The sequence below is a fragment of the Oryza brachyantha genome, chromosome 5 (genome assembly GCF_000231095.2).
Source record: "Oryza brachyantha chromosome 5, ObraRS2, whole genome shotgun sequence".
Taxonomy (NCBI): domain Eukaryota; kingdom Viridiplantae; phylum Streptophyta; class Magnoliopsida; order Poales; family Poaceae; genus Oryza; species Oryza brachyantha.
Window position 1 is genome coordinate 1,301,398 of NC_023167.2, and position 27,010 is coordinate 1,328,407.

A 27,010-nucleotide genomic window follows, 5' to 3' on the forward strand; every position below is an offset into this window, starting at 1 on the left:
ATTAGTGGTACAAGTTAACTAGCTTTATTGGACAATCAGCAACCTTAATTGTTCAGGGAAAAGAAGGCAAATTAATTAAGAAAACTTTGCCAGTGCTGACTGAACAATTGAACATACAAATTCTCCCTGCACAAAGTCTGAACCTGATGGACGCTGCATCGATCTCATTCCATCATACAAGCTAAATCATTCTCTTAACTCATGTTCCATTATCGGTATAGAATGATCAGGCGAGTAAGTAAATAATTAGTGATAATGCAGAGCTGCATGCCTGTGCAAAGTGATGGAACACGTGCGATTTTGATCGACACCAACAAGCATGATCTATCTACGCGTCAGATCGACCGGATTCCTCCACATGCATAAATTTGCATATGCTCACCTGACCTACCAGACATGAATAATCCGGTCGTGCATGTAGGTCAGTCAATCAGCTGATTTCCTCGTGGTGCTACCTACTGACTACGGGATATCAAGTGCTTGCTAATCACTCCACACTGATCCAGGTTTGTGTTTGTAAGTGGGGGCTTCATACGATCTTATCTTTTCGTTTCCGTTTATATGAATTTATGCTTCTTTCTTTCGTTTATAAATATATCGTTTCCTTTTCTTTTGCCTAAAACAGCCAAAAGATGGCTACTTACTGAATTTTCCGTGCATGCTCAAACTTGAGGACGACGACGACAACAACGGGGGGAGCTTTTGGCAGCTTGACACTGTCAGTCAGCTAGCTAGCTGAAAAACTGATGGTCAATCGCTCACAGAAGAACAGCAAGATTAAGAGTAATTAGAGACAGAATGATCAGCTTAGATGCAGACCGTGTACATGAGCTGAAGAAGCAGCCTGCATGCGTGTGCAGTTGTTTGGTTTGGTGCCTGGAAACCGTGGAGCAATTCCGGTCAGATTTGGTGCACGCTGCGTCTTCAGAGAAGATGAGCAGGAACAGCAGCTGGAAATCAGAGAAACAGTTGAAAAAAATAATGATAAAAAACTAGAACTGCAGCGAGGTGACGGCGAAGGGCGTGGACCGGGTCGTCTCGCTGGCGAGACGAAACCCGGTGGAATGGAACCCTGACTCGGAAACCCACACGCGCGGGCCCCACCACCCCATGCCCCCAAGCACACCACCCGCCACCGCGGGCGGATCGAGCCTTCTCACTGACACCTGGGCAACGTGTCCTCCCGGCCCCACATGTCGGTGGGTTGGGGGTGCGAGAGCGGTGTGGGTAATGGGTGGTAGCGAAAAGTCAATGGGCGAGGGTCGCGCGCGCCCCGCCACGTGTCCCCCGATATTTGCCGGCACGCGTGGGCCCTACGTTGAGGGCAGATTGATGACGTGTGTGCAGGCGATTGCCGCGTCGGCATCCGACGTGGGCCCCGCGGAGGGAAGTAAACGGCGCGGGTAACGGCGGGATCTAACGGCGTCGCCCCACTCGCACAGATCGGGTCGGGTCAGCACCACACGGGGGAAGAGAGAGAGAGAGAGAGAGAGAGAGAGAGAGAGGGGCACGCGTGAACCTCGTTTTTGCCATTCGGCCGCGTGGGGCCCACCACCCGCGGAGGGGGCAGAATGATGTACCCGCGTGGGGCCCACCCGGCAGTGGAACAGACGGCCATATCTGCCAGTCGGCACCACAAGCCGTACGGTGTCTGCGGTGTGGCTGTGGGCACACCAACTTGTGCACACGGGAACTTACCCGGTTACTGTGGCAGGTATATAATGGCATTGCCAATACAGGCACAAACATACGACTCATTCTTCTACGGGATCATATGTTAATGTTAGTGACTATAATATCACTATAATTATATGAATCACTAATATGGAATATGTTAGTGCCGTCGTAGAAAGTATAGGGACTGGACTTGCCAAACAAGAACAATCTCATTTAGTTGCTCATGCTCTACTTCCTTGATCCATCCGTGTTCTCGTATTGTGTAATTTTAGATTATGGAAATTTGCTCGAATTCAATCAGTATGAATGGAATATAAGTAAAATAGGTGCATCGATTAAGTACTGTATTGAATAGGGCAAATTGCCTTCAAAGATGGTACTGTTTCATCTCTCGCAGGAAATTCCTGATTTTTGCATATGTGATTGATCGGGTTTTTTATTCAGAGCATGGTGCTAATCACACCATCTTAAAATTAAACTGGGGATGAGCCACATGTATGTGCTTCTTTTAAAGGGTAACAAATGTCAGGTGGATTCTTCCTTAGGGTTGAAATAGGGATAGTTCTAAGTACTTAGTTTTACACATTGTGTTGGATGTCAAAATCCTTCCACTATGCTAGTGGGTTACATGTTTGGCCCCTTTTTTCTAAGTACGTTGAATCGAACGATATTGCTTCCTCTTCAACCATGTACTATCTCTGTCCCAAAATTAATCAACTTTTCAGTTTTTACATATAATATTTAACTATTCGTCTTATTAAAAAAATTTATGATTGATATTTTTATTTTTATTAGATGATAAAACATGAATAGTTGTGTGACTATTTTTTTTAAAATTTCTTAATAGTTTTTCAAATAAGACGGATGGTCAAACGTTCGACACAAAAACTAAAAAGTTGGTTTTTTCAGAGACGGAGGGAGCAGCGGGCAACCTTTTTCTTACATAGAGATAAAACCACTTTAAAGTTGGCTATTTAGGGGGGGGACTAAATGAAATATTTACAACTGAAAAATAATTTATAAACATAACTTTTAGATATGTGTTCTTAGCGATCTAAAAGTTAAGGCTTAAAAAAATAAAAAAAGATAAAAAAAAACCAAAATAAATTATAAATTTAAAGTTAAAAATCTAAATGTTGGCTTATAAATATAAGAAAATCAAAAAAGATGAGGCTATTAGTGTAAACCTTCTATCCATAAATCGGGAGCAAGTTTGAGTCCGATACGACCATAATTTCCTATATAAATTGCAACATACAAATGAGAATTCTACATTAGCTAGAGAGAACCAAAGCAACAAAAACTGTGATGGTGCTTGGACCTTCTACTCGGCTTCAATGCCACAGATCAAGAAGTGTGATGGTGTAGTTTATCATTAGATAGAAATTGTAACACCAGACCTCCCTATCACATTTTGAATGCTTATAGAGGCGGTTGAGGGTGCAGTTTAGTGTTAGTCTTTAGCTTGACTGGACTTAAAATCCATTAACGAGCACTAGCATAACAAATCTTACACTTTCGACCTTGATTCATTATCATGCTTCGCTGGCTATCTCATAACTCAAGTTATCAGTAACTCCGTCTTTTCACTTTTAGTTATGCTTATAAACTAAAAATTGATTTTTAATCTTAAATTTCGAATTAGTTTTAGGGTTTTTACCAAAGTTCATTTTTCATCCTTAACTTAGATCGTTAAGAACTTATATATATAATTTTACTTATAAATTATTTATTATTTACAAATATACTGTCCCGGGTCTATTACTGCTAAGTTTTCTCCTGCGCTCCGAGGGGCTAGTGTCTCCTAGGAGAGAAACAGGCGTGGCTACATCCATGGTACCCGCAGCTCCAGCTTGAAATCCCAAAATCTCTTATATTTTCTTGAGAGAGAGAAAAAAACAAAACAAAATCTCCTCCATTTTTCTTGAGAGAGAAAAAACAAAACAAAAGGAGAAGAAAAAAAAAAGGAAAAGGAGGATGCAGCGAAGGGAGAAGGAAGAAGGCGCCACGGCTGATTCGTGCGCGTCGTCTTCCCTTTTGACCACGCGAGCAGAGCAGCCATTTTTTTTTAAAAAAAATCATTATTGTTTTCTCTATAAACAATTCACCCGGGAAAAAAGAGAGGAAAAAAAAACGCGCGAACGGGACACGAGCCGAGCTGCTTCGTCTCCCACTTCCCTTATCTCCATCAACCCCCACCTCTTCCCCATCCTCCATTATTCCCCTCCTCTCCTTCCCCCCGTCTCTCTACATATACCCCTTCCCCGCCATTCCCCACCCACCTCCCCTCTCCATCGCCACCAGCCGAGCTGCTCCGATCGGTCTTCACTTCTTCTTCTTCTTTGACGAGAACAAGAACGGGCACAGGTTTTTGAGTACCAAGAACGAGGCGGTGCTTCTTCTCTGTCATGTGCTCTGGGCCGCGCAAGCCGTCCACGCCACCGCTGCAGCAGCAGCAGCAAGGGTCCGGGAAGGAGGCGACGGCGATGGCGATGGCGGCGGTGGTTCTTGAGCTGGCGGCGGCTGATGATGTGGCGGCGGTGAGGAGGGCCGTGGAGGAGGAGAAGGTGTCGCTGGGTGCGGCGGCGATGTGGTATGGCCCTTCCGCCACCGGGGTGGCCAGGCTGGGGCTGGAGAGCCGGACGCCGGCGATGGTGGCGGCGCTGTATGGGAGCACGGCGGTGCTGGGGTACGTGCTGTCGGCCGCGCCGGCGGAGGCCGCGCGCGCGTCGGAGACGGATGGGGCTACCCCGCTGCATATGGCGGCGGCGGGTGGCGCGGCGAACGCGGTCGCGGTTACGCATCTGCTGCTCACCGCCGGCGCGTCGGTGGAGGCGCTCTCGGCGGCGGGGCTCCGTGCTGGGGACCTCCTCCCGCGCGCCACCGCCGCGGAGAAGCCTATCAGGCTGCTGCTGAAGTCGCCGGCCGTGTCGCCCTCCTCGTCGCCGAAGAAGTCGGCCTCGCCGCCGCCGGCGGCGGCGGCGGCGCCGCAGGAGGCGAAGAAGGAGTACCCGCCGGACCTGACGCTGCCGGACCTCAAGAGCGGGCTGTTCAGCACCGACGAGTTCAGGATGTACAGCTTCAAGGTGAAGCCGTGCTCCCGCGCCTACTCCCACGATTGGACGGAGTGCCCCTTCGTCCACCCCGGCGAGAACGCGCGCCGCCGCGACCCTCGCCGCTACTCCTACAGCTGCGTCCCCTGCCCGGAGTTCCGCAAGGGCGGCTCATGCCGGAAGGGAGACTCGTGCGAGTATGCCCATGGCGTGTTCGAGTGCTGGCTCCACCCGGCGCAGTACAGGACCCGCCTCTGCAAGGACGAGGTCGGCTGCGCGCGCCGCATCTGCTTCTTCGCCCACAAGCCCGACGAGCTCCGCGCCGTCAACCCCTCCGCCGTCTCCGTCGGCATGCAGCCCACCGTGTCGTCGCCGCGCTCCTCGCCGCCCAACGGGCTCGACATGGCGGCCGCCGCGGCGATGCTCAACCCCGCCGCCGCCTGGCCGCCGTCCTCCCCGGTGAGCCGCCTCAAGACGGCGCTCGGCGCGCGGGAGCTCGACTTCGATCTCGAGATGCTCGCGCTGGACCAGTACCAGCAGAAGCTGTTCGACAAGGTGTCCAACGCGCCGTCGCCGAGGGCGAGCTGGGGCGCGGCGAGCGGCCTCGGCTCGCCGCTCACCACCGCGTCGCCGGCGAGGACCGTCCCGGACTACACCGACCTGCTCGGCTCCGTCGACCCGGCCATGCTGTCCCAGCTCCACGCGCTGTCTCTCAAGCAGGCCGGAGACATGCCGGCGTACAACTCCATGCCGGACACGCAGCTGCACATGCCGACCTCGCCGATGGTGGGCGCGAACACCGCGTTCGGGCTCGACCACTCCATGGCGAAGGCAATCATGAGCTCCCGCGCCTCGGCGTTCGCCAAGCGCAGCCAGAGCTTCATCGACCGCGGCGGCCGCGCGCCGGCAGCCACGCGCTCGCTCATGTCGCCGGCGACGACCGGCGCGCCGTCCATGCTCTCAGACTGGGGCTCGCCGGACGGCAAGCTGGACTGGGGCGTCCAGGCCGACGAGCTGCACAAGTTCCGCAAGTCGGCATCTTTCGCGTTCCGCGGCCAATCCACCATGCCGGTGACCACCCAAGCCACCCCGACCGCCGAGCCGGACGTATCATGGGTGAACTCTCTTGTCAAGGACGGCCACGCCGGCGACATATTCGCGCAGTGGTCGGAGCAGGAGCAGATGGTGGCCTGATTGAGATGATCACATCATCACCGGCTCATAGCACCTAGCTAACCAAAAAAGTTCTTTCTTTCAATTAATTTTTCCCCTTCGTTTGCTTAATTTGATTCAATGAGATGTTTTTTAGTACATATAAGCTGTTCACAAATAATACTTGATCATCAACAAAGAAGCATGTATGCCCAAAGGGAAGCTCTAGATTGATGAAGAACAGCTGATATTACTCTTTAATTTTTCCCCTCTTTGGGTTTATAAATATTTGTATACACAAGATTTCCAACAAGAGATTATTTACTCGATATATATTATATTTATATATCTCTTTGGGCATAAGCAAAGATTTGATCCATGTGCTGTCTGTCTTATGATATGAACCATGCAAGATTCATGTTCATCCGGAACATATGCTTTTTATCAGTAGTACTAATCTCATTGTCAAGTACCAGTACATCAATGGATAGATATATTCATCAGTATATATTCTTTTGTTCTTCCATGAGCATATCATATCTTCCTTTGTTTGATGCCTTTCTCTTTTTTTCCCCCTCTCCAAAGAGTGGATTATAAAACATTTGCATATTTGCTATTGATTATCCTCTAAAGTGGTTGGTGGGTCATAGGAGGTAAATTGCAGAGCAATCACAGGTTAGTTTAGTGGAGATGGAGGCATGGTGCTCCAATTGTGATCAGTGATAGTATTATATTATAAGAAAAGGAAGTAGCCATGCACCTAAAGCAAACCCAGAGATTAACTAATTGTCATTATTGTGGTGGGTCTGGCACAAAACACAGAAATTAGGCCCCAAAGTCTGGGCATAAGTGCAACCAAGATACTGCTGGAGCATGATAATCTTCATTAATTTATTATTTTCTGAGTGTTTGCCAATGTTGATTTTGCTTTGACAGAAACTTTTGTTCTAGAACATTGGGCTTGTTCTTCCTTATATATGATAACATGAATGGGCACATATCTTTTTTCTTCTCTGTTTTTCAGATTTTATTTTTGGAAGATTGTATAATCTGATGAAAAGAGTACTGTTGTCCATGCTGTCTTTGGATTATTTATGTGATTGCAGCTGCTGTGTTTGGATACTCCGAATAATTGTAGCTGGTGTTGTATTCAATTCTTAATCATGCTTAACTATTGTTCGTGCAGCTGGAGCAGATTTTGGAGAATTCTATGCGTGTCCAGATATTGAGCCATTAACTATGTGCTTTCCAGCATTTCATTGCTGTTGGTGTTCTTGTTTATTTATTGTGCATTAGGAAACATGTTTTTGTAGATATGATTATTTAGTAATACAGAAAACCTTACCTGTTCTATGCTATATTCTTGTGTACTTGCTCTTACCTGCTTTCTCTTCTTGTTTCCTAACCACTTTTTCTAATCTCAGACTGCAATTTTCATGCAAATGAAATGACAGGCCACTTGGAATACCTAAGAACTAAGGCAATATTTGAAACACAAGAAAACTTCCCCATTTCTGTAGGAAGTGAAATATTTTCAGTGAAATTCCTTCACTCCTTTCTTCTTCTTTTTTTTAGAACACAGTACAACACAAACGCTCACAATTTACGCACTCGTCCCTTTCTCTCTCATAATTACACCAATGATATGTAAATTTTTGCGTATTCTGAATAAAAATTCCTCTGTTCTGAACAGAGCCCAAGGGCTCAGATAATACATGTCTATTTTCATTATGGTTGCTCAAGAGTTTATTTTGGAAGCAGTCAAACTGCAATCTGCAGACAGACCTAACATCTTGTGTAACGTGTAACATGCCAATATGATATGATTACTGAGTTAATCAAAACCAACTTGCGTCGCAAGGAGGATTGTGGTTGGCTGATTAGTTGATTATCATGGTCATCGTTTTTATGCGAGACATTCAAACCCTCCTCTGAAAGCAACCTGAATTTCTGAACTATTTTATTCAGTTCGTCGAACGAACGGAGACAAATCATGTTCCAGATATGTTTTTAGATTATAATTGTGACTCATCAGCACACCATGTCCCATCCAATGCCAAGTTCTTATCTCCTAATACGGATTAAGAAATGGAGCATCTTTTCTCCAGTAGATAGAAATTAAAGTGAAGCTCTCCCCTTCACGGGACTGATCTTATTGTTCATGCACTTGTCATCGATGTTGACGTAGCAAGACCTTTCTTATGGAATGTACACATCATTGACCTCATTTTGGTTGAAACTTTCCGACAAATTATTGTTCTGTTTAATTGTCTGCAGATAAGAAATCAGATTGTCCAACCTCTCCCAAAGTTTCCTTCCATGCTGCAACTTTGAAGAAATTTCTTGTTTCTTGTTTTATTTAATTACTCCCTGCCAAGAACCGTCAGTTTCTTATCAACAAGAGGCTGTTCGTTGAATCTGATCCGTTCTAATCCATGGACACTCTGACAAATCTCATAGAATCAGGAAACAGATTATTTTTAAGTGTTCCTGATGGAGACAGGCTTTACTGCAGTTGGTGAAAGTTTTAACAAGTTACTGCCATCTTTGTCAACTAATATGTGCATAGAGAGGAAACACGTGCTACTTTACATCAACTAACTCATATATATGCTGTTAGGTTAAGCTTGTACATGGAGCTAAAGTAAGCATGCACAATATTTAGCATGGTGGTTGCAGGGAGAGAATTTAAGTTCTTGAGACATTCAGGCTCATGTTTTCCTGAACATGTTGTCTCATCCTTGCCTCATGTTGTTGAGAACTTGAGATCTTAATATCTTCTGGTCTCTTCAACTTTTGTTCAGTAGCTTCAACTTGCCTGCATATTTCTAACAATCTTGGAGCTTTGGATACTTCATGGAGATGAACCAGCCAGGTAAAGAATGTACAGTTTCAGAAATTGTGTGCATGAGTTCATCTGTTGTCTCGGACATGAGCTGATCAAGGATTTCTGAACCTATGTCAGCTGCAGTTTCCTCAGATTCCCTGATCAACCACCTCATGCTGTTAAGATCTTCCTCAACCAGCCTGAAGATGAATTGCAAGGTACCAGACACATCTGGGGTGAACACCTCAGCCTTGTTCACCACACTCCTCTTCCTCCTCTCCCAGTCTGAACATTTTGAGTCATGGCAATTGCTAGCTGCAGGAGACAACAGGTTGTCGAGATCATCGTCAAAATCGGGTTGCAGCTTCCTCCCTGAGCTTTCTTGATTCGTTGCAGGCCGAATTTCTCCTGCAATTTGTAGAGATATACAGTGATAATGCAGCCTGTCAGTAACAATCTACCATAAACATAAACAAGAAAAGATGCATACATGGCAGAATAAATGCCTAAACAGAACAGTTTCAAGAAATGCTGCGCATTTCTGTCAAACCAAAACTATGTGTAACTACTCTTTTTTCACGATGTCTGAAATGAATCCAGGACATATAGTCAGATGACTATTAGCTGGTACAGTCTCTGTTATTAATAGCTTTCTTTTAAGTGATACGTTGCCATCAGAGAGCTGGCTTTTCAGAGGCTTTTGCAGTTTTCAGAGCAAACAGGATGAGATGATTAAGCTACAAGAAAACACAGGTTTCAGATTACTTGGATTGCGCCATCTTGGACTGGTTAGCACTCACCAAGAAGTTGCACAGCCCTAGTCTGAATCATGGACCACAGAATTGTCCTTCTTGAACTTTAATATATTTGGAAGGATTCATCCTCGTTGTAAATTATCAACTGAAAAAACTTTTAAGAAATATTTGCTGACAAATTACCAGCAACTGAAACTTTCACAACTCAAAAATATGCACCAAGCCAAGCCCATCACTGTCTTACAGTTGAGAAACAGAAACTTGCTTGCAATTGCTCTAGAGAAATGGCAAAATCTATCTCGGTGTCTGAATTTTGCTAGTGCATTTTACTACTGTTTCAGATGTTTTCACTTGTGAGCTGCTGTTTGATAGTGAATTCTTGTCCAAAATGCAACAATCTTTTAGGCTGCTAATTAATTAAGCTAATGTAGTCAAGAACACAGTAGGAGTGAGCTGCAGCTGCTGCAGGTTGTGTGTAAATGGAGAGAGGAAGAGGAGATTGCGCGAAGACGACGAACCTGAGGTATGCGAAGGCGAGCTCGGCTCCACTTCTTCCGACGAGCACGAGGTGGTGGTAATGGTGGTGGTGGTGGTGGCAGACGACGTCGACGGCGACGACGAGTGCTGCGCGTCCAGCACCGACACCGGGCTCGAACTGTGCATGCCGCACGACGCCGCCGCCGCTCTTCTCTTGGCGTGGCTCGAGGACTGCACTTCCTCCTCGTCGTCGCCGCCGTACTGCAGCTTCCGGCGGGGGCGTCCACCGGTGTGCTTCTTGGATCCGGTGGCGTCTCTCCTCTTGCTGCCGTCGCATGCGCCGTCGTCGCCGTGGCGGGCTGCCTCCGGGCTGAAGCTGAGGACGAGGAACTCGTCGTTCTCCTCCCTCAGATACGGCGGCCACCCCTCCGCCGAACTCACCGACAAACTCCTCCGCTGCGGCGGCGGCTGGCAATCCAGCGCCGGCGGCAATGCGTCGAGCCCCATCAGCCTCGCCACCACACAGGGGCTCCTTCCCGGAGACGCCGCCGGACCCGGACGCCGCACTGCCGCTGCACCGTCGCCGACACACTCTGCGCTCTGTGCAGTGCCCGCATTGCCGGCGGCGGCGGTGCGCGCGCAGAGGAGGCGGCGCAGGAAGTCGAGAGCCAAGGTGGAGGAGGCCATGACTGACTCAATGACAGCATCAGCTTGGAATGCTGCCGTGTTGCACACTTGCACTGCACTGCACACTGGTGGTGTTCTTGGTTTGAACTGCAGGTGGAGGGAAGAGCAAAAAAGAAGAAGAAAAGAAAAGCAAAAGGAAGAAGAAGAATGAAGAAGAAAGCAATGGCTAGTAAGTAGTGTTGGCTATGGAGGTAGATTAGCATTGGAAATGGATGGAATGTTGCAAAGATTAATGTGGTAAGTAGAAAGGTGATCAACTGTTGCAGTGGTAATCTTCTTCTTCTTCTACTGCTGATGATGATTGATGATGCTGTTGCACTTTTGTCCCCTTGGATGGACGGTTGGAGCGAGGTGGTGTTTAGATTGTGAAAATTTTTGGAAGATGTGTTACGTTAAATGTTTGATTGGATGTTTGAAGGGGTTTTCGGAAATGAATGAAAAAACGAATTTCACGGCTAGCCTAGAAACCACGAGTCGAATCTTTTGAGCCTGATTAATCCATCATTAGCACATGTTGATTACTGTAGCACTTATGGTTAATCATGGACTAATTAGGCTTAAAAGATTCGTCTCAAGATTTCTTCCGTAACTGTGCAATTAGTTTTTTGGTTCATCTATATTTAATGCTTTATTTAGGTGTCCAAAACTTTGATACAATGTTTTTGAAAAAAATTTTGGGAGTTTAGGCCTGAGTGAATTTTTACTGTTTGCCATTTCAAAAACTCCCACTGGTATTTACTCCCACTGCTTTTTTACAGTCATACTGTATTTGTGTATTATGACAATGTTGGTACTGCCACTGTTTACATGCCTGTGCCATATATGGGCACTGTAGTTTATATAGCTTCACAACTACTGCAATGATAATAAATGAGGACTATAAATCTAGACAGTAGTATAGGAATATTTTAGGACAGAGTGACTGTATTGATGTAATTATAAAACTATCGAAACATACTTAGGGATACTTAGGGTTGGTTAGATGGGGCTAAATTTTTAGTTCTATGTTACATCGAATGTTTGACACTAATTTAAAGTCTTAAATATAGAAAAATAAAAAAAACTAATTTTATAAATAAGAGCTAATCCGCGAGACGGATTTTTTGAGCCTAATTAATCTATAATTAGCAAATGTTTACTGTAGCATCATATAGGCTAATTATAGATTAATTAGGCTCATTAGATTCGTCTCGCGAATTAGCTCAAGATTATGGATAGGTTTTATTAATAGACTATGTATTATTTATAATAAATATCCAAAGATCTGATGTGACTAGGGACTAAATTTTTAGTCTCCAGAAATAAACACCCCCTTAAGCTCCCATTCGTAGGAAAGAAAAGGAGGAAGGAGGTTCGGTTTCTCAACCAGATCCAGAAAAATTAAAACCATACTAGTTTACAAGGGAAACAGTTGTACACAATTTTGGATGAGCACTAAGATCTCCTCAGAACACTATGAATTTTATTAAACTTTCACAGGAATTAACTCAACTCCTTCCGTTTTACACTGAAATTCTCCAGAACAAGGAGGGCCAAAAGTACAATAGTATGAGGAAAAGTGAAAGGCATGTTCATCACACGGCTAATCCTTCGTAATTTTCTGTATCAGTACATGGGGGTAGGGTAGAGCAGTGTGAAAGTGAAGCATGCAAAGTGGGCGGGCTGTGTGTTTGAAAGGGATGCTTTTACATGGAATAAAATTTCAATGGCGGCCGTTGCCTTGCTTTCTGGCCCTGTTTAGGCCATGTTTAGTTTCCAAAATTTTTCTACAAAAACATCACATCAAATTTTTGAACATCTAAATAAAGCATTAAACATAGATGAAAAAAACTAATTACACAGTTATGAAAAAAATCTTGAGACAAATCTTTTGAGCCTAATTAGCCCATAATTAGCCATAAGTGCTACAGTAACCAATATGTGCCAATGACAGATTAATTAGGCTCAAAAGATTCGTCTCGCGGTTTCCAGGCTAGCCGTGAAATTCGTTTTTTCATTCGTGTCCAAAAACCCCTTCCGACATCCGATCAAACATTTGACGTGACACTACTCCCAAAAATTTTCTCAATCTAAACACCACCTTAGTTTTAAATTTTTTTCTCAGAAACATCACTCGAATCTTTGGATATATAAATAGAGTATTAAATATAGATGAAATAAAAAAATTAATTGCACAGTTATAGGAGAAATCATGAGACAAATCTGTTGAGCCTAATTAATCCATGATTAACCATACGTGCTACAGTACCCACATGTGCTAATGATGGATTAATTATGCTTAAAAGATTCGTCTCTTAGTTTTCTAACGAAATCTAAAATTTATTTTATAATTAGACTATATTTAATACTTTAAATGTGTTACCTTACATACCGAGGTGACATACATTCTAAAAATTTTTGCCAAGGGCTTTAAAGTTTGCAATTTGTGATTCTGCATGGTTTGACAGAGAAAAGGTAAGGCTACTATGCATCATGGGTCCACCGTTAAAAATGTGGATGCAATAACCGATATAGGTGCGAGACTATGTATTAGAGATGTAATTAATGCCGGTGGAAACAATAGAATTCAAATACAATTATTTTGTTCATGATGATGATTATTTTGTTCACTTTGATGATGATTGAGAGGGAATGTGAAAAATATAGTTATGTATGAATAGAGATAAGGAGTCGAATATAAATTTAGAGATAAAATAGAATCCTATAGATATAAAGAGATATAATATATTTAAATCAGCTTTAATTTGATTTACACTTTTAAGTCTATAGTATACGCTATATACATCGTATGAGATTCAGGCACGTTTTGGCACGGTGAAAGTGAGGGGTTAGTTATTCGGCGCGAAAAAAGTAAAAATAGATTAGTACATGATTAATTAATTATTAAAAGATATAAAATAAATAATATGGTTTTTTAAAGCAACTTTTATATAATTTTTTTAAAAAAATATACTATTTAGCAGTTCGGAATGCGTGTGTCGGGAAAACGAGGGAATTTAGGATTAGGAGATAAGTGCCGAACGTGACCTCAATATGATAGAGAAGTAAGGATACGTTCTTTTGTTAGATGAAGATGGAAGACTATTTAATTTTTTTGATAGTATTTCTTAGTCTAATGCAGAATTAATTAAAAACCTGCTTTAGAATATAAGATAACAAACTTTTATATACTCTACCTATCCTATAAATGTCAAACATACCCTCTTAGTTAAAAAAATTTGGATAATTGTTCATATCCAGATCTAGGAGGATCGCATCCTTTTAGGTTTGATTTTTATGAGACTAAGTAAGTAATTTTTTAATAAAAAATACTAAAAACTGAGGAATAAGTTTAGAGAAAAGTAACCGAGAAATAAATACTACCTTCATCCCATAATAAGTTTATTTTTCGTCTTTCCGTATCCAACGTTTGACATTCGTCTTATTTGAATTTCTTTTACGATTAATATTTTCTTACTGGATGATAAAACATGAATACTTTATGCATGACTAATTTTTTGTAAATTTATGTATAAATTTTTAAATAAGACAATGGTCAAACATTAGACACGAAAAAATAAAAAATAAACTTATTATAGGATAGAGGCAGTAATAAATTATAGGATCAATATTTTCCACGTGGCCCACCCCACGTGACCGCTCCGACACTGCAACTATTGATGGCACTGCACTACTCTGCAGACTCTGCAAGTAGCAGGTGTGAAGACAACACCCGAAGGAGAAACTTCCATGCCGCCGGCTTCAATTTCAATGCATGGTCGGCCTCAGGCAGTAGTGTGCGTTTACACAGAAATTACTGATTTTTTTAAAAAAAATAATACTACTTCTCGTAACAAGAATATTTCTAGAATTAAAATTTGTCATATAAATAGTGTATCTATAGATAGAGTACTAATTGCCTCATTCAATTACCTCACATTCAATGATTCAAATCTCTAACCATTTTACGCTTACCTATTTCACGCTTCAAACAATCTTCCTATTTAATAAAAAACATTTAAGACACTTTTCACTTCTAACTGACTTGCCTCCACAGTGCCAGAAATATATTTATATTGACATACACATAGTACCATTTAAATGAAAAATAAGAGTTGAATATCAAAAATTGCATAAACATGGCCATATTGAATTGGGCCGGATCAACAAGGAGTTGTTGAAATTTTTCTGTTTAACAGGGAGCATGTCGACATAACTTAGTTTGAAATGAACCTTTTGGGGCGGAGAAATAATCATCAATTTACCCATGTTCCATAGGTCAAGCTTGTCGGACATGGAAGATTATTTGGTTTTCTACGGCTATTTAATTGGTAAATGGTTGGTTAACAACTACAGTTAAAAATCTATTTTAGAAATATAAGATATATGATAAACTTCTATAGAGAAATTTTAATAAAACACACAGTTTAACCATTAAAAAAACATGTGTGTAATAGTTATAAAAGAAAACTAAGAATAAGCTAAGCAAAACAACATTAGTCTTCTTCTTTTCGTCAATGCTTATGCTTGTAAACCAAAATTTAAATACTAAAACTTAAATATAGAGTTAATGTTGTTTTTTTTTATCATAATTTATTTTTCAGGATTGACTATTAAATCACTAAAAACACGTATATAAAAGTTTTGCATAGAAATTGTTTTCTAATGGTTAATAACGTATTTCACTTGCTGTTTTGTCAGCGAGATAATAAAACTTTTATCACGGGGTAATCGGATCCCAGCCCCGGTTATGCTAAAACTTCTCATGTGATTTTGTATTATAGTTACATTCATGTGATTTCAGTGAAAAGATCACGGGAGTTTTCTTAGCAAAACCGATCCGATCCGATCCACCCAAAATCGCTGCAAGTCTGCAACCCATCCCAACGATGACATCCAGGCCGAAAGCCCAACTAATCATTTTTTTCCATCTGGAGGAACTGTGTTGGGCCTGATGTCCTATGGCTTCACTCTGCAGGGGAATTCGATCCAAAAGCAAACTGTTTTGAGAGTTTGTTTCATCAAAGTACTACTAGGATACAAAATTCACAGCATTTAGTATGTCCTACATATTGTGCTACGTCCAACTTATATTTTTTTCATTGTTATTAGAAACTTCGTAGTACAAGAATAGCAAATTTATAAATTGAATTTAATTCAAGTTAGATCTAGCACAGAAGCTGTAGCGCCATGAGGCCCATGACCACCGATGAGCGCCCGCGCGGAGCACGACACCAACTCCGGCCTCCACCACGACGCCGCGACGACGAGGAGGTTTGCCCTCACCGCCGTGCTCATGGTCCGCCGCAGGCACCGCCACATGATCGTGGAGACCTTCACGTCGGCGACGGGCAGGTGGGAGTGGTAGATCCATCGAGCTGCTGTTGCAGAGGCCTCGTGTAGTCTTAATACTTATATTTTCGTTTCCGTGGCTTGCACCATGCCTCCCCGGGACGCCGGCGGGTGCTTCCACTGGCTACAACGCTCCCCGGCGCGGTGGACATCGCCGGAGCTAGCGTGCAAGCAGCGACTTGACGATCACGTCGGATATGGATGCCCCCCGGCTTTTGGCTCCACGGCTGCGGCTGTAGCAAAAATTGCCAGGCTCAGAGTCAACCTCTGCGAGCTCTACCGCAGCAACCAAGCATTCTGCAACCTCTATTGTCACATACTATCTGTATTCTTCCACGTTATAAAATATTTTAACTATATCTATATTTATCATTAAATCAATGGATATATTTTATATAATATATCTATTGATTTATTGTTGTCCATGTATATAGGAAAGGGTCAGATCGTTTTATATCGTGAACCGGAGCTAATATTATTGCTCCACTAGTCAATTGATTTCTTTATGCCTATGTATTTGTTTTGTATTTTAAGGAATGAGAAGCAATGCACTAATCAATTCGTTTTTTTATGACCAAGTTTAACAATAGACAATATACACTTCTCCAGTAGGTTTTCGAATGCAAGAAGCAAAAGCAAAGCAGATAGCAACAGGAGAAACGAAACTTCATTATTGTTCCCATGCCCAGTACAGATTTACATAAAAGTAGAGTACGACAGGGGCGCTAGGCTACAAAACGCAACAGGGAGATAGATTAGATGTACTCCTACTTACCAGGTGCCTGAAAAACTTGTCTGAACTGCATCCAGGTGAGTACACCACCGACTACAGACTGACATAGCATCCCCTCAACTAATTGACTACTAGATAGGAGTAATAACACGTACATAACAAATAGCATTCATAGCTAGCATTCAGATGAACCTGCAAGTTTTTGTCGGGCTCTTGATGATTTGATGCCGCCTTTGCAACTGCAGAGCTAACATAGACCACGAAAACCAGTGAAAAAACCAGGTTCCTAACTTGAACGCCCCCCCCCCCCCCCCCCCAACACTACCTGTCTCGATCCTACTCGCGCTCAATCTGAATTGTCACATGGCTGATGTTGTACTCAGATTTGATGTACCCAATAACCTTGTCGAGCATTTGATCAGCATCTGCGTTCTGAGTGATTGTCACATGGCATGCCAGTAGAACCTTCCCCACCGTGATGGCCCAGATGTGCAGCTCGTGTACCGCAACCACACCGTCCATGTCGCGGAGGCCATTCTCAAGCCTGGTGGCATCGATCTCACGCGGCGTGCTCTCCATCAGGACCTCAAGGATGTTGCGCAGCATCCTGATTGTGGTGAACAGCACAATTACAGAGAAGATGAGGGTGCATATGAGATCAATAATCTTCCATTCAGGCTTGTACCAGATGATTGCTCCTCCAATCATTACACCAATACTCTGGATAGAATCCCCAAGAACGTGCAGATAAGCACTGTGTACGTTGATATTACGACGAGCCTTCTTGCCAGCCTTAGCACCAGATTGGGCACTGTCACAATCAGCTTCATTCTTAAGCAATGGTTCCTCAGCATCATGGTGGTGTTGTCCAGTGCCAGAATGGTGATGATGATTAGTTTTGATAGTTATTGAACCTCCATGGCCATCCTCTTGGTGATGTACATGGCCATGCTCTTCACCGTCATGGTGTTGATGGTTGTCATCAGAATCACCATGATCATGGTCATGTGAATGACCATGCCCATGTCCGTGTCCATGCCCATGGTCATGACCAAGCAAGACAGCCATTATGATGTTAACAAATAAGCCAAAAGCTGAGACAGCAAACATGAGAGAGCCCTGGACCTCGCCACTTTCGTTAATGAGCCTTACAATAGCTTCATAGACAAGAATACCAGCAAGTAGCCATATGAGCTGAATAGAAACCAGTGCACCAAGAATTTCTATACGGAAGAATCCATATGACTGCTGTGGAGTAGCTTCCCATCCAGCTGCCCAAAGAGAGAACAAAGATATGGCAAAGGCTGCAACATCCGAAAGGAGATGGGCTGCATCAGTTAAGATTGCCAGACTGTTTGCTTTGATTCCTCCTACCACCTCAACTGTCATGAATATAATGCAAAGGATCACAGCAATGATGAGCTTCCTCATAGAAGCCACTCTCTCCCTTGCATCTTTTGAGCTATTGCTGGATTCAGAAAAATCACAAGCAGCACCTCTGCAAATTTTGTTCCCAGCTGCTAGTGAAGTAGATGATGAGATGTCCATTCTCACTTCAGCAATCTGGGGAGGTACTGAGTTATGGCTGTCCATCTGGAAGAAAAAAAATCAAGTCAATGCACAACTATAAAGATGGTGCTATGTTTACTTCTCATGCTCTAAGAAAACGTGTCAATATAAGGTTCCTGCTAGAACTAGTGAGATAAGCTAGTGGTAAGAATCCTTCCATGTGTTTTTGGGGAAGGAGAAGAACCAAACAGCACTTCATAAAGTTAAAAACGACATGGACATTCTTAAACATGAAGTCATAACTAAGAAAACGTATAATCCGTACTATGACAAAGTCTACCCCATTTACAAGAACAAGAAATCCAGTGGTTATACTGTCGAGGAACTTATTATGCATGGCAACAGATATGCCATACATTAAAAACAGTGCACCAGTACCACCCCCTAAACAAAAGCCAACAGTAGTAGGTAGTACAAAAAGGTCAGCGAAAGGAAATAAATACTAATATGTTTGTTTTTAGAAGGCGCCAGTGTTCATTTGCTTTACAAATATAGCAAGTGAATGGATCTTGCCCGTGCAAACAATATAAACCTTGCAAATAATGAAAGCATTTATTAAGTCAGAGTAAAGCTTTAACAATTGAAATAAAACCACAGTAGACAGGAAATAGTTATGACAACAGAAATTCGCTGGTTGCAGAACGAGAGCATTAGTGCTATCCTGCATGCAGTCCAAGAGCAGTTAGATGGCAGTGCTTCCAACTAAAAGTGGCAGCATCACGAAAGGGCAGAGTGAGTGACGACAAGGTTCCCCCGAAATCATAACTGGAAATCCAGCACATGATTTGCAAGATAATGCAAAAGATTCAAGTAGGTACAGGTGAATAAAAATACAGCAACAAATCAAGGCTCTCTCTCTCTCTCTCTCTCCCCGTGACCAAAAGGCTCAGTTACAGCAGTAGAATGAGCAAAATGTCATCAAGGGTGCTAATCTAATCAGCATTCGTGAAACAGTGGCTGTTCACAAATCAATCAAACCATAGGTAAGCATCAAGATCACAAGACAATCGACGAGGCATTCAGTTCCACCACACCTACGGGTCTTACACACAAGATTCCAACCTAACCCATCAAGTCCAGGAGAGTATTATAGATCAGAGATATCCCCAACCTAAACACCAATGATAGAAACAGCCATAAACACAGAGACTACGATTGCAGAGCAATCCATGAAGGCGGCGATCCGTAATAATGGAAGAGACTGGTCAGCAGCAGCGATGGAAGCCGAGCCGAGCGCGCCAATAATGGCGAGCGCGGACAACGAGGGGTAGCGAACAGAGGGCCACCCAGTGGAATCCCGCGGCGTGGATGAAGAACCCAATGGAGATGCAGAAACGAACAAAGCGACACCTACCGCGCTAGACGCCGGAATCCGAGACAGCGACTCGCGATTCCGCCAATCTTCCCCCCTCGATCAAACGGGGGCAGAGAAGGCAAAACTTTCCCCTTCACCACCATCACCACCTTGATCCAGACAACCTCAACCCCCGCAGCCAATCCTAGTAACAATCCATCCTAAACTCCGAAATGCCAAACAACAACAACAACGACACCAATAATGCCACCACCCCCGAACCAGGGAAAAAAAACATCCACGACGAGCGACGGCCGAACGAACGAGCGAGCGGGATCGCGAGGAGCGCGAGCACAACGGATGAAACGAGAGACGGGCAGAAGTTGATCTGCTCTCTCCCTGGGTGGGGGGACGAGAACGGGCGGAATCCACCGGAGGGGAGGGGAGGGGAGGGGGGAGCCTACCTTGAGGAAGAGGGAGGGAGGAGGAGGAGGATGCCGTGGCCGTGGCCGTCTCCGCCGCGGGCGGCGGCGGTGGGGGGAGTCCGCGCGAGATGGATGGGGAGGGGTCGCGACGATGGCTGGCTGGATTGCTAGAAGAGGCGAGACACGCGGAGGGGAGGGGATATGAAGCGAGAGAGGGAGGGAGGGGGGTGGGCTAGGTAGGGGTAGTTTGGTAAATTACGGGTTTGTGGGGCCCGGTGCCAGCCGGATGACGTGGACTCCCCCCACGCAGCAGTCTACTCGCTTTCCTCCGCATTCTCTCCCACGCGGATACCGCGGAACGGTACGTACAAAAGTCCTAGTACTTTTTTAATTTTAATTTTAGATTTAATATTTGCTTTTAAACATTTATAAAGTATGCTCAGAAAATGAAATGGCAGGACCCAAACCCTTTCAACGACGCCGACTACTTCGTCCTGATTAGTATGGAGTTACTTAAGGTATGTGTTTTTCTCTCCTTTCATATCCTCTCCAAGTTACGTGAATGCTAATAAATGGATATATATAAAATATATATTATTCATAGATCATTCTAGTTACATCAAAACATCTTATAATATAACAGAAGAAATACTTTCTTGTTTTTCACCGGCACAACGCTCACATGACAAACTATTAAATGGTAGTTTTTTTAAAAAAATTAACTGTACAAAAGTTACTTTAAAAATAATATTAATTCAGTTTTCAAGTTTTTTAGCTTTCATAGGAGTCGTTTGGATGGGGCTAAACTTTTTAGCCCCATGTCATATCGAATGTTTGGATACTAATTTTAAGAATTAAACATAGACTAATAAAAAACTAATTTCATAAATAAGACCTAATCTGCTATACGAAATTTTTGAGCCTAATTAATCAATAATTAGCAAATGTTTAATGTAGCATCACATATACTAATCATGGATTAATTAGACTCATTAGATTAGTCTCACGAATTAGTCCAAAATCATGGATAGGTTTTATTAATAGTTTACATTTACTATTATTATAATAATCCAAACATCCGAGGTGACTAGAGGCTCCCCCATAATCTGCTATTTGTTTTTCATGTCGGAGAAGTGACAAGGGGAAAATCTACTTAAGAGAGATATATATGTCCACAAACTTGGTCTACAAAATCTTTTATCAATGGTTTATTAATTAATGTTATATGTGTACCCCTTGATCTAAATTTACGTACCCGTATCAGATATAATTTGGTTTAAAATGGAGTAATACAAGCGACATGCATTGTCTTTTGTTTCGTTATAGGGTTCGTATATGGGAGGAGTAAAACCCACATAAGATATAGTTACATTCAGTTTATTTATACAAATTATCCTTATATTATTCCTTATTTTTTACGGTTTCCAAACGCTAAACAACACAAAAAGTTTACTTATGACCTATCTAAAATATATGTTTAATTTTATTATAGTTAATTTTATTATTTATAAGATTAAATGACCATAAAAAAGTTCAGATAATCTTTTCGTCGCTAAGAGAACTCGACAGACGTCATGCACTCACGAGGTGCTACGGCGCGGCCAGGAGGTCATCTACGGTTGATCAAAAGGAACGTTGATCGACACGTGTTTGGGGGCTAAAGTTATCTTTTACAGACAAAAAGTGTCGGTAATGCTTTATTGTTAGACGAGTGGCATATGACACTTGCTATTATATATGTTCTTTTTGTCGACTATTATTTCCTTGTCCACTACTAAGATGATTAGGCCATCTTTAACATAAGTTTCATAACATGTTATCAAAAAAGTGAATTTAGGATAAAACACATTTTTCTCAATGCATAGTTTTATCTATTATTGTTTCTTATCTTACATGCAAGACACAAGCTATCTAGTTAACGGTGCACAGAAGGTTTTATCTCCATAAAACTCATTTCATCTCTCTTCATTAATATTTTACACATCTCAAAAATGTTTATGTGGCACCCTATTTGTTATCCATGAAATTTCCATTGAAATTGGCCTTATTGCTCACTCTTTATCCATAAATATAAAAAAAAATTAGGACATATGTTCGCATATACAAATTGATATTTGATACTTCTTGCTGGTGTATCTCGTATGTAATTAATATGCAAATAAACATATAAATACAATTATATTGTTTTCTGCTTAATAAAATGGGATTCTGAATGGCTTTGGGATAATTATTCGGGCACAAATAATGAATTAGTTGTTATAAGTTGATAGTGTATAAAACAATATTTAAAAAAATTATGTACTGAAATTTGTTTTTCAAAAATCCATAGCAAAACCCCAAAAATTTAACGGTGACGCTGAATAGAATGGTTACAATTGCCCCCATAAATAGAATAAATGGTAGAGCCCGAATTGTCTACCAACGTTAAAGTGAGATCTAAAACAGCTCACCAATTTTATTGATCATGACGTGGCTATTCCCTTCGTCCCAGCATATATAAAGTTTTAGAGCCAAGCACATATATAAAAAACTAATGGAACTAAAAGAAAATATGTTATTATTTGATGAGAACATCAAGTAGGTGAAAATTTTAGTGGCGAAAGTTGTTAATTCGTTGCAAAGACAACATATGCGTATAAATTACTTATATTTCACGGTAAATTTAAATACTAAAACTTGTTATATTACTAACAAGGTGAGTATGGTGGTGCTTGTTTCTCTCTAACTTTTTTTTGTCACTGTCACATCCAATATTTGGACACTAATTAGAATATTAAATATAGACTATTAATAAAACTCACCCCATACTCTAGACTATCTCGTGAGACAAATCTATTTGCTAATGGTGGATTAATTATACTTAAAAATTTATCTAATGTAATAGTTTTTATTTATAAAATTAGTTTTGTTATCGGTCTATATATTTAATAGAGTCCGAATCCAAACATACGTTGATACAGCTGGTAGTAGGCCATACTTATACGGAAACGTGAGATATTTTTCTGGATAAATGAGATCGATGTGTAAGATTAAAATGGCAAAATCACGTGTGCCACGATAGTGCAGTGCAGTGCTGGCAAGGTGCTTGGTAATTAGAGGGAGCCACTGGGCCTATTATTAATTTGTACCCCTCCCTCGAACATCGTGTCCACAGGACGACATGATTTGAACCATACTCCAGATGTGAAGATGTGGCTGAAGTGAGATGAAATTGATGGTTACGGAGTAGATTCCTGCACCATGATGTTCTGGCAAAGATGCCTTTAGGGCTGCCTAGATCAGGGACAACAATAGGCTATAAACCATTTATAATAAGTATATTTTAAATAGATAAGAGAGAAGAAAAAAAGAGGCTGGCTGTCTAATTTGTAGCCAGCTACACACGGCTCCAAAACAAAATATGTGTATGACATGTGGGACCATGTGTTGATGTTTTGTAAGTAACTATTGTATGAATTGGCTATTAGATTGATTATAGATAAATTGGAGTTTATAGTTAGCTATGAGTAGAGAAGAAGCGGGCTATAAACTTATAGCTAACTTTAGTATAAGAACTAAAACTCTGTAAGAGAGATAGATGAGCCATATATTAATTATAAACAACCAACTACTATATAGATTCATATAGCCAATTTACTGGCTATATTATTAATCTTGCTCTTACCTTGTCCTAGATGTAGAAGAGATTACTATTTGCTCTCTCTTAAAATATACCCCTTACTAATATAACTGTATTTTCATGTCTAACTTTTAATCGTTCGTTTTATTTAAAACAATTATGACTATTTTTATGTGTACTATTCATTTTTTATTATCTAATAACAATACTAATTATATTTATATTTTTTCAAATAAGATGGACGATCGAATGTTAGAACATAAACAATGCAAAAATATATTTTCTATGAGTCGGAGTTAGTATCAAATAAATTTATTTTTCACTGATCCCACATATACCAAATAATACCAAAAAGATTAAAACACCCATATTTTAGCAAATTCCAATGCAACTATTTCTCATTTTGTCTACTCAAAATATATTTATTTTCTATTTTCATAAATTTCGATGCAATAAATACTCTAAAAATAAACTTATTTTGGGACAAATAAAAGAGGCTAAAAATAAACTTAATATGAGACAGAGTAAGTATTTATTTTTAGCATTTAAATCTTATCATAAAATATAATCATTTATAACATTATTCACATTACCTATCTATCACTTCTTATTTAAATATTATTTCTATTTTATCCCCAACCTAACCTCGTATGTTTATTCGTTCCTCATTATTAAAGTGCAATATAGTCTTTTTTTTTCTCAAACTTAATCCGACTAAACAATAGCATCATTTAGAACTGTTTTAACATATACTAGCAATTTCTCTTCCTATATACTCTTTTTGATTAATTATAATATTTTCTATTTAATTTCGCACACTTACCTTCAATTTTTTTATTTGGGATAGTGTGTGCCAGCAAATGTGTCTCATTCTCTACATGATTTTACGGGTTTTGATAAAAAAAAAATTCTTCTACATTTGGGATAGTGTGTGCTAGCAAATATGTCTCATTCTCTACATGATTTTACGGGTTTTGATAAAAAAAATCTTCTACATTTGGGACAGCGTGTGCTAGCAAATGTGTCTCATTCTCTACATGATTTTACGGGTTTTGATAAAAAAAATCTTCATAGTAGCTCCGTTCCAAAATATAAGTCACAACCATTTTATTTCTCTATTCCAAAATATAAGACGCGCATTGATTACATTGCTATACGCATGGATAAAACAATAAACTAAAGAAAAATAGGTAGCATGTATTGGCTGGTTTGTACTAAGTCAATGTATGATTAAATGTTTCTTGGTATTTGTATATTACTTATATATTAGAACTAAGGGAGTACATTATTTCTATCTCAAACAAACATTACAAATTAAAAGTACACTCATCTAAAATCCCAAGAATGCTTCCCCTTCAACGCCTGACTCGAGAGAAATATGTATAGGGTGGGTACGTGAAAATGGAGTTATTTGGAACATATGGAGTAATTTTCTTAGCCGTACTCCATTATTTAACCGTGCTGGTCTTAGTTGTACTCGAGTATTTCCCTCTGTTTGCTTTGGATGTTGCATATGATTTGCATTGCCTTGTCGTAGGCGTTGTCTCCTGCTGTCTTTGAAGGTGCTCGGCAACAAAACTACTTCATCCGTGACGTCATTGATTTTTTTATATATGTTTAACTATTTGTTATATTTAAAAAATATATAATTATTAATTATTTTTATATTATTTTATTTATGGTTAAATATATTTTTATGCATATAAAAAATTTACATATTTTATAAAAAAAATTAATAAAAAATGAACGGTCAAATATGTGTCAAAAAGTCAATGGTACCAAATATTTAGACAAGCAGGGAGTACATTTTTTCGACGTTACATACCGGCCCAAGTGATAAAACGTTACTCGGTTTTTGGCTTTGGATTCAGACGGTCGATTTGTATTCTCGCTCATAGCATTTCTCATTCTGAGCCTCGTTATAGTGCTTGTGCTCTCTAATATAGTAGAGTAAATATGAATCCTTAATCTAATTTTACCAAATGGTTTGGATCTATTTTAACTATCACTTCACTTGACGTCAGTAGAAATATAAAGAGGCATAATTATCTAATAATATGGTCTCGTATGGTTAACATAGTATATTTGCGGGCATGCAAAAGGATACGTCGTTGGGTACGTGCTAGGTATCTATATAGTCCGCTGAATGGATAAAACATCTTGATAAAACCACAATATACTCATATAAATCGATGGTCTTTGATCGATTCTACTGGTAGTACAGTAGTACCCTACCATAGAGATCATTTTTTATTCTTATTTGTTTATGAAAGTTGATCCGTTTTCTCGTATGAACTTATTCAAGAAAAGACACGATATTTTTTTTAAGTATGCCCAGTAATGAAGTAATGATTTCAAAGGCATGACTTACGCTATTTTCAAAATCATATTATCACTATTTTATATTATAAGAAATCTTGGTACGTAGATTCATATAAACGTATATAAAACATCTATGTCTAAACATAAATAAATGTATTTAAAATATCTTATAATGTGCAAATGGAGAATATGGCCTTGTTTAGTTCCCAAAAAATTTTTCCAAAAATATCATATCAAATTTTTAGACACCTAAATAAAGCATTAAATATTGATGAACCAAAAAACTAATTGCACAGTTACGAAAGAAATCTTGAGACGAATCTTTTGAGCCTAATTAGTCCATGATTGCCATAAATGCTACAGTAACTGACATGTGCTAATGATAGATTAATTAGGCTCAAAAGATTCGTCTTACGGTTTCCAGGCTAGCCGTGAAATTCGTTTTTTCATTCGTGTCCAAAAACCACTTTAAACATCTGAACAAATATTTGATGTGACACTTCTCCCAAAAATTTTGTCCGTCTACACACCACCTATATAAAATCACGGCTGTCCATTCCAAGTGTAAACGCGGGAGACGTACGTTGACGTGGTATAGGTCTACACGCAGCTCGCGCAAAACGTGTCATAAAAGTTAGCCAGGTCTTAAAAAATCAGTACCACTAGCGAGATTGAGATAGCATCATCAGCAGTAGATAAAACACGTCTTGTTTTAGGGGGGGGTGTTTTAGTTAGAGAAATGAAATTTTTTTATCACATCAGATGTTTGTTTGATCGGATGTCAAAAGTTGTTTTTGGACACGAAAGAAAAAACGAATTTCCCAGCTTGGCTAGAAACCACGAGACGAATCCTTTGAGCCTAATTAATCCGTCATAGCGCATGCGGGTTACTGTAACACTTATAACTAATAATGGACTAATTAGGCTTAAAAGATTCGTCTCACGATTTGTTCTATTTAAATGTTAAAGATTCGATACGATATTTTTGGATGATAATTTTCTAGAACTAAAGGCCACTAATAATTAAAGGATTCTTCTTCTGGCAAGACGACATGGCAGCTAGTGAGATCGACAGAGAGCCGGAAGTGA

The 27,010-nt window shown here is 40.8% G+C and overlaps 3 protein-coding genes across 5 annotated transcripts; 1 reads left to right on the forward strand and 2 right to left on the reverse strand.

Moving 5' to 3' along the window:
* Positions 1–3,889: 3,889 nt before the first annotated feature.
* On the forward strand, positions 3,890–6,245 carry LOC107304163 (zinc finger CCCH domain-containing protein 33). The gene has a single exon (XM_040523847.1). It carries the CDS (start codon positions 4,086–4,088, stop codon positions 5,922–5,924), a length of 1,839 nt encoding a protein of 612 aa, XP_040379781.1. The 5' UTR covers positions 3,890–4,085; the 3' UTR covers positions 5,925–6,245.
* A 2,449-nt stretch (positions 6,246–8,694) lies between these two features.
* On the reverse strand, positions 8,695–10,893 carry LOC102703965. 2 transcript variants are annotated; one of them, XM_040523802.1, is made up of 2 exons: positions 9,983–10,893; positions 8,695–9,117 (listed from the first exon to the last, which is right to left on the reverse strand). In XM_040523802.1, the coding sequence occupies exons 1-2, from the start codon at positions 10,626–10,628 to the stop codon at positions 8,711–8,713; spliced, it is 1,053 nt and encodes a 350-aa protein (XP_040379736.1). In that variant the 5' UTR covers positions 10,629–10,893; the 3' UTR covers positions 8,695–8,710. The 2 variants fall into 2 exon arrangements, 1 of the variants encoding a protein (XP_040379736.1); XR_001550230.2 differs by lacking the exon at positions 9,983–10,893 and adding an exon at positions 9,200–9,304 and having other exon boundaries at positions 9,083–9,117.
* A 5,711-nt stretch (positions 10,894–16,604) lies between these two features.
* On the reverse strand, positions 16,605–20,138 carry LOC102704242 (metal tolerance protein 1). 2 transcript variants are annotated; one of them, XM_006653938.3, is made up of 2 exons: positions 20,020–20,138; positions 16,605–18,285 (listed from the first exon to the last, which is right to left on the reverse strand). In XM_006653938.3, exon 2 carries the CDS (start codon positions 18,283–18,285, stop codon positions 17,029–17,031), a length of 1,257 nt encoding a protein of 418 aa, XP_006654001.1. In that variant the 5' UTR covers positions 20,020–20,138; the 3' UTR covers positions 16,605–17,028. The 2 variants fall into 2 exon arrangements, with proteins under 2 accessions (XP_006654001.1, XP_015693292.1); XM_015837806.2 differs by lacking the exon at positions 20,020–20,138 and adding an exon at positions 19,616–19,632.
* Positions 20,139–27,010: the final 6,872 nt, after the last annotated feature.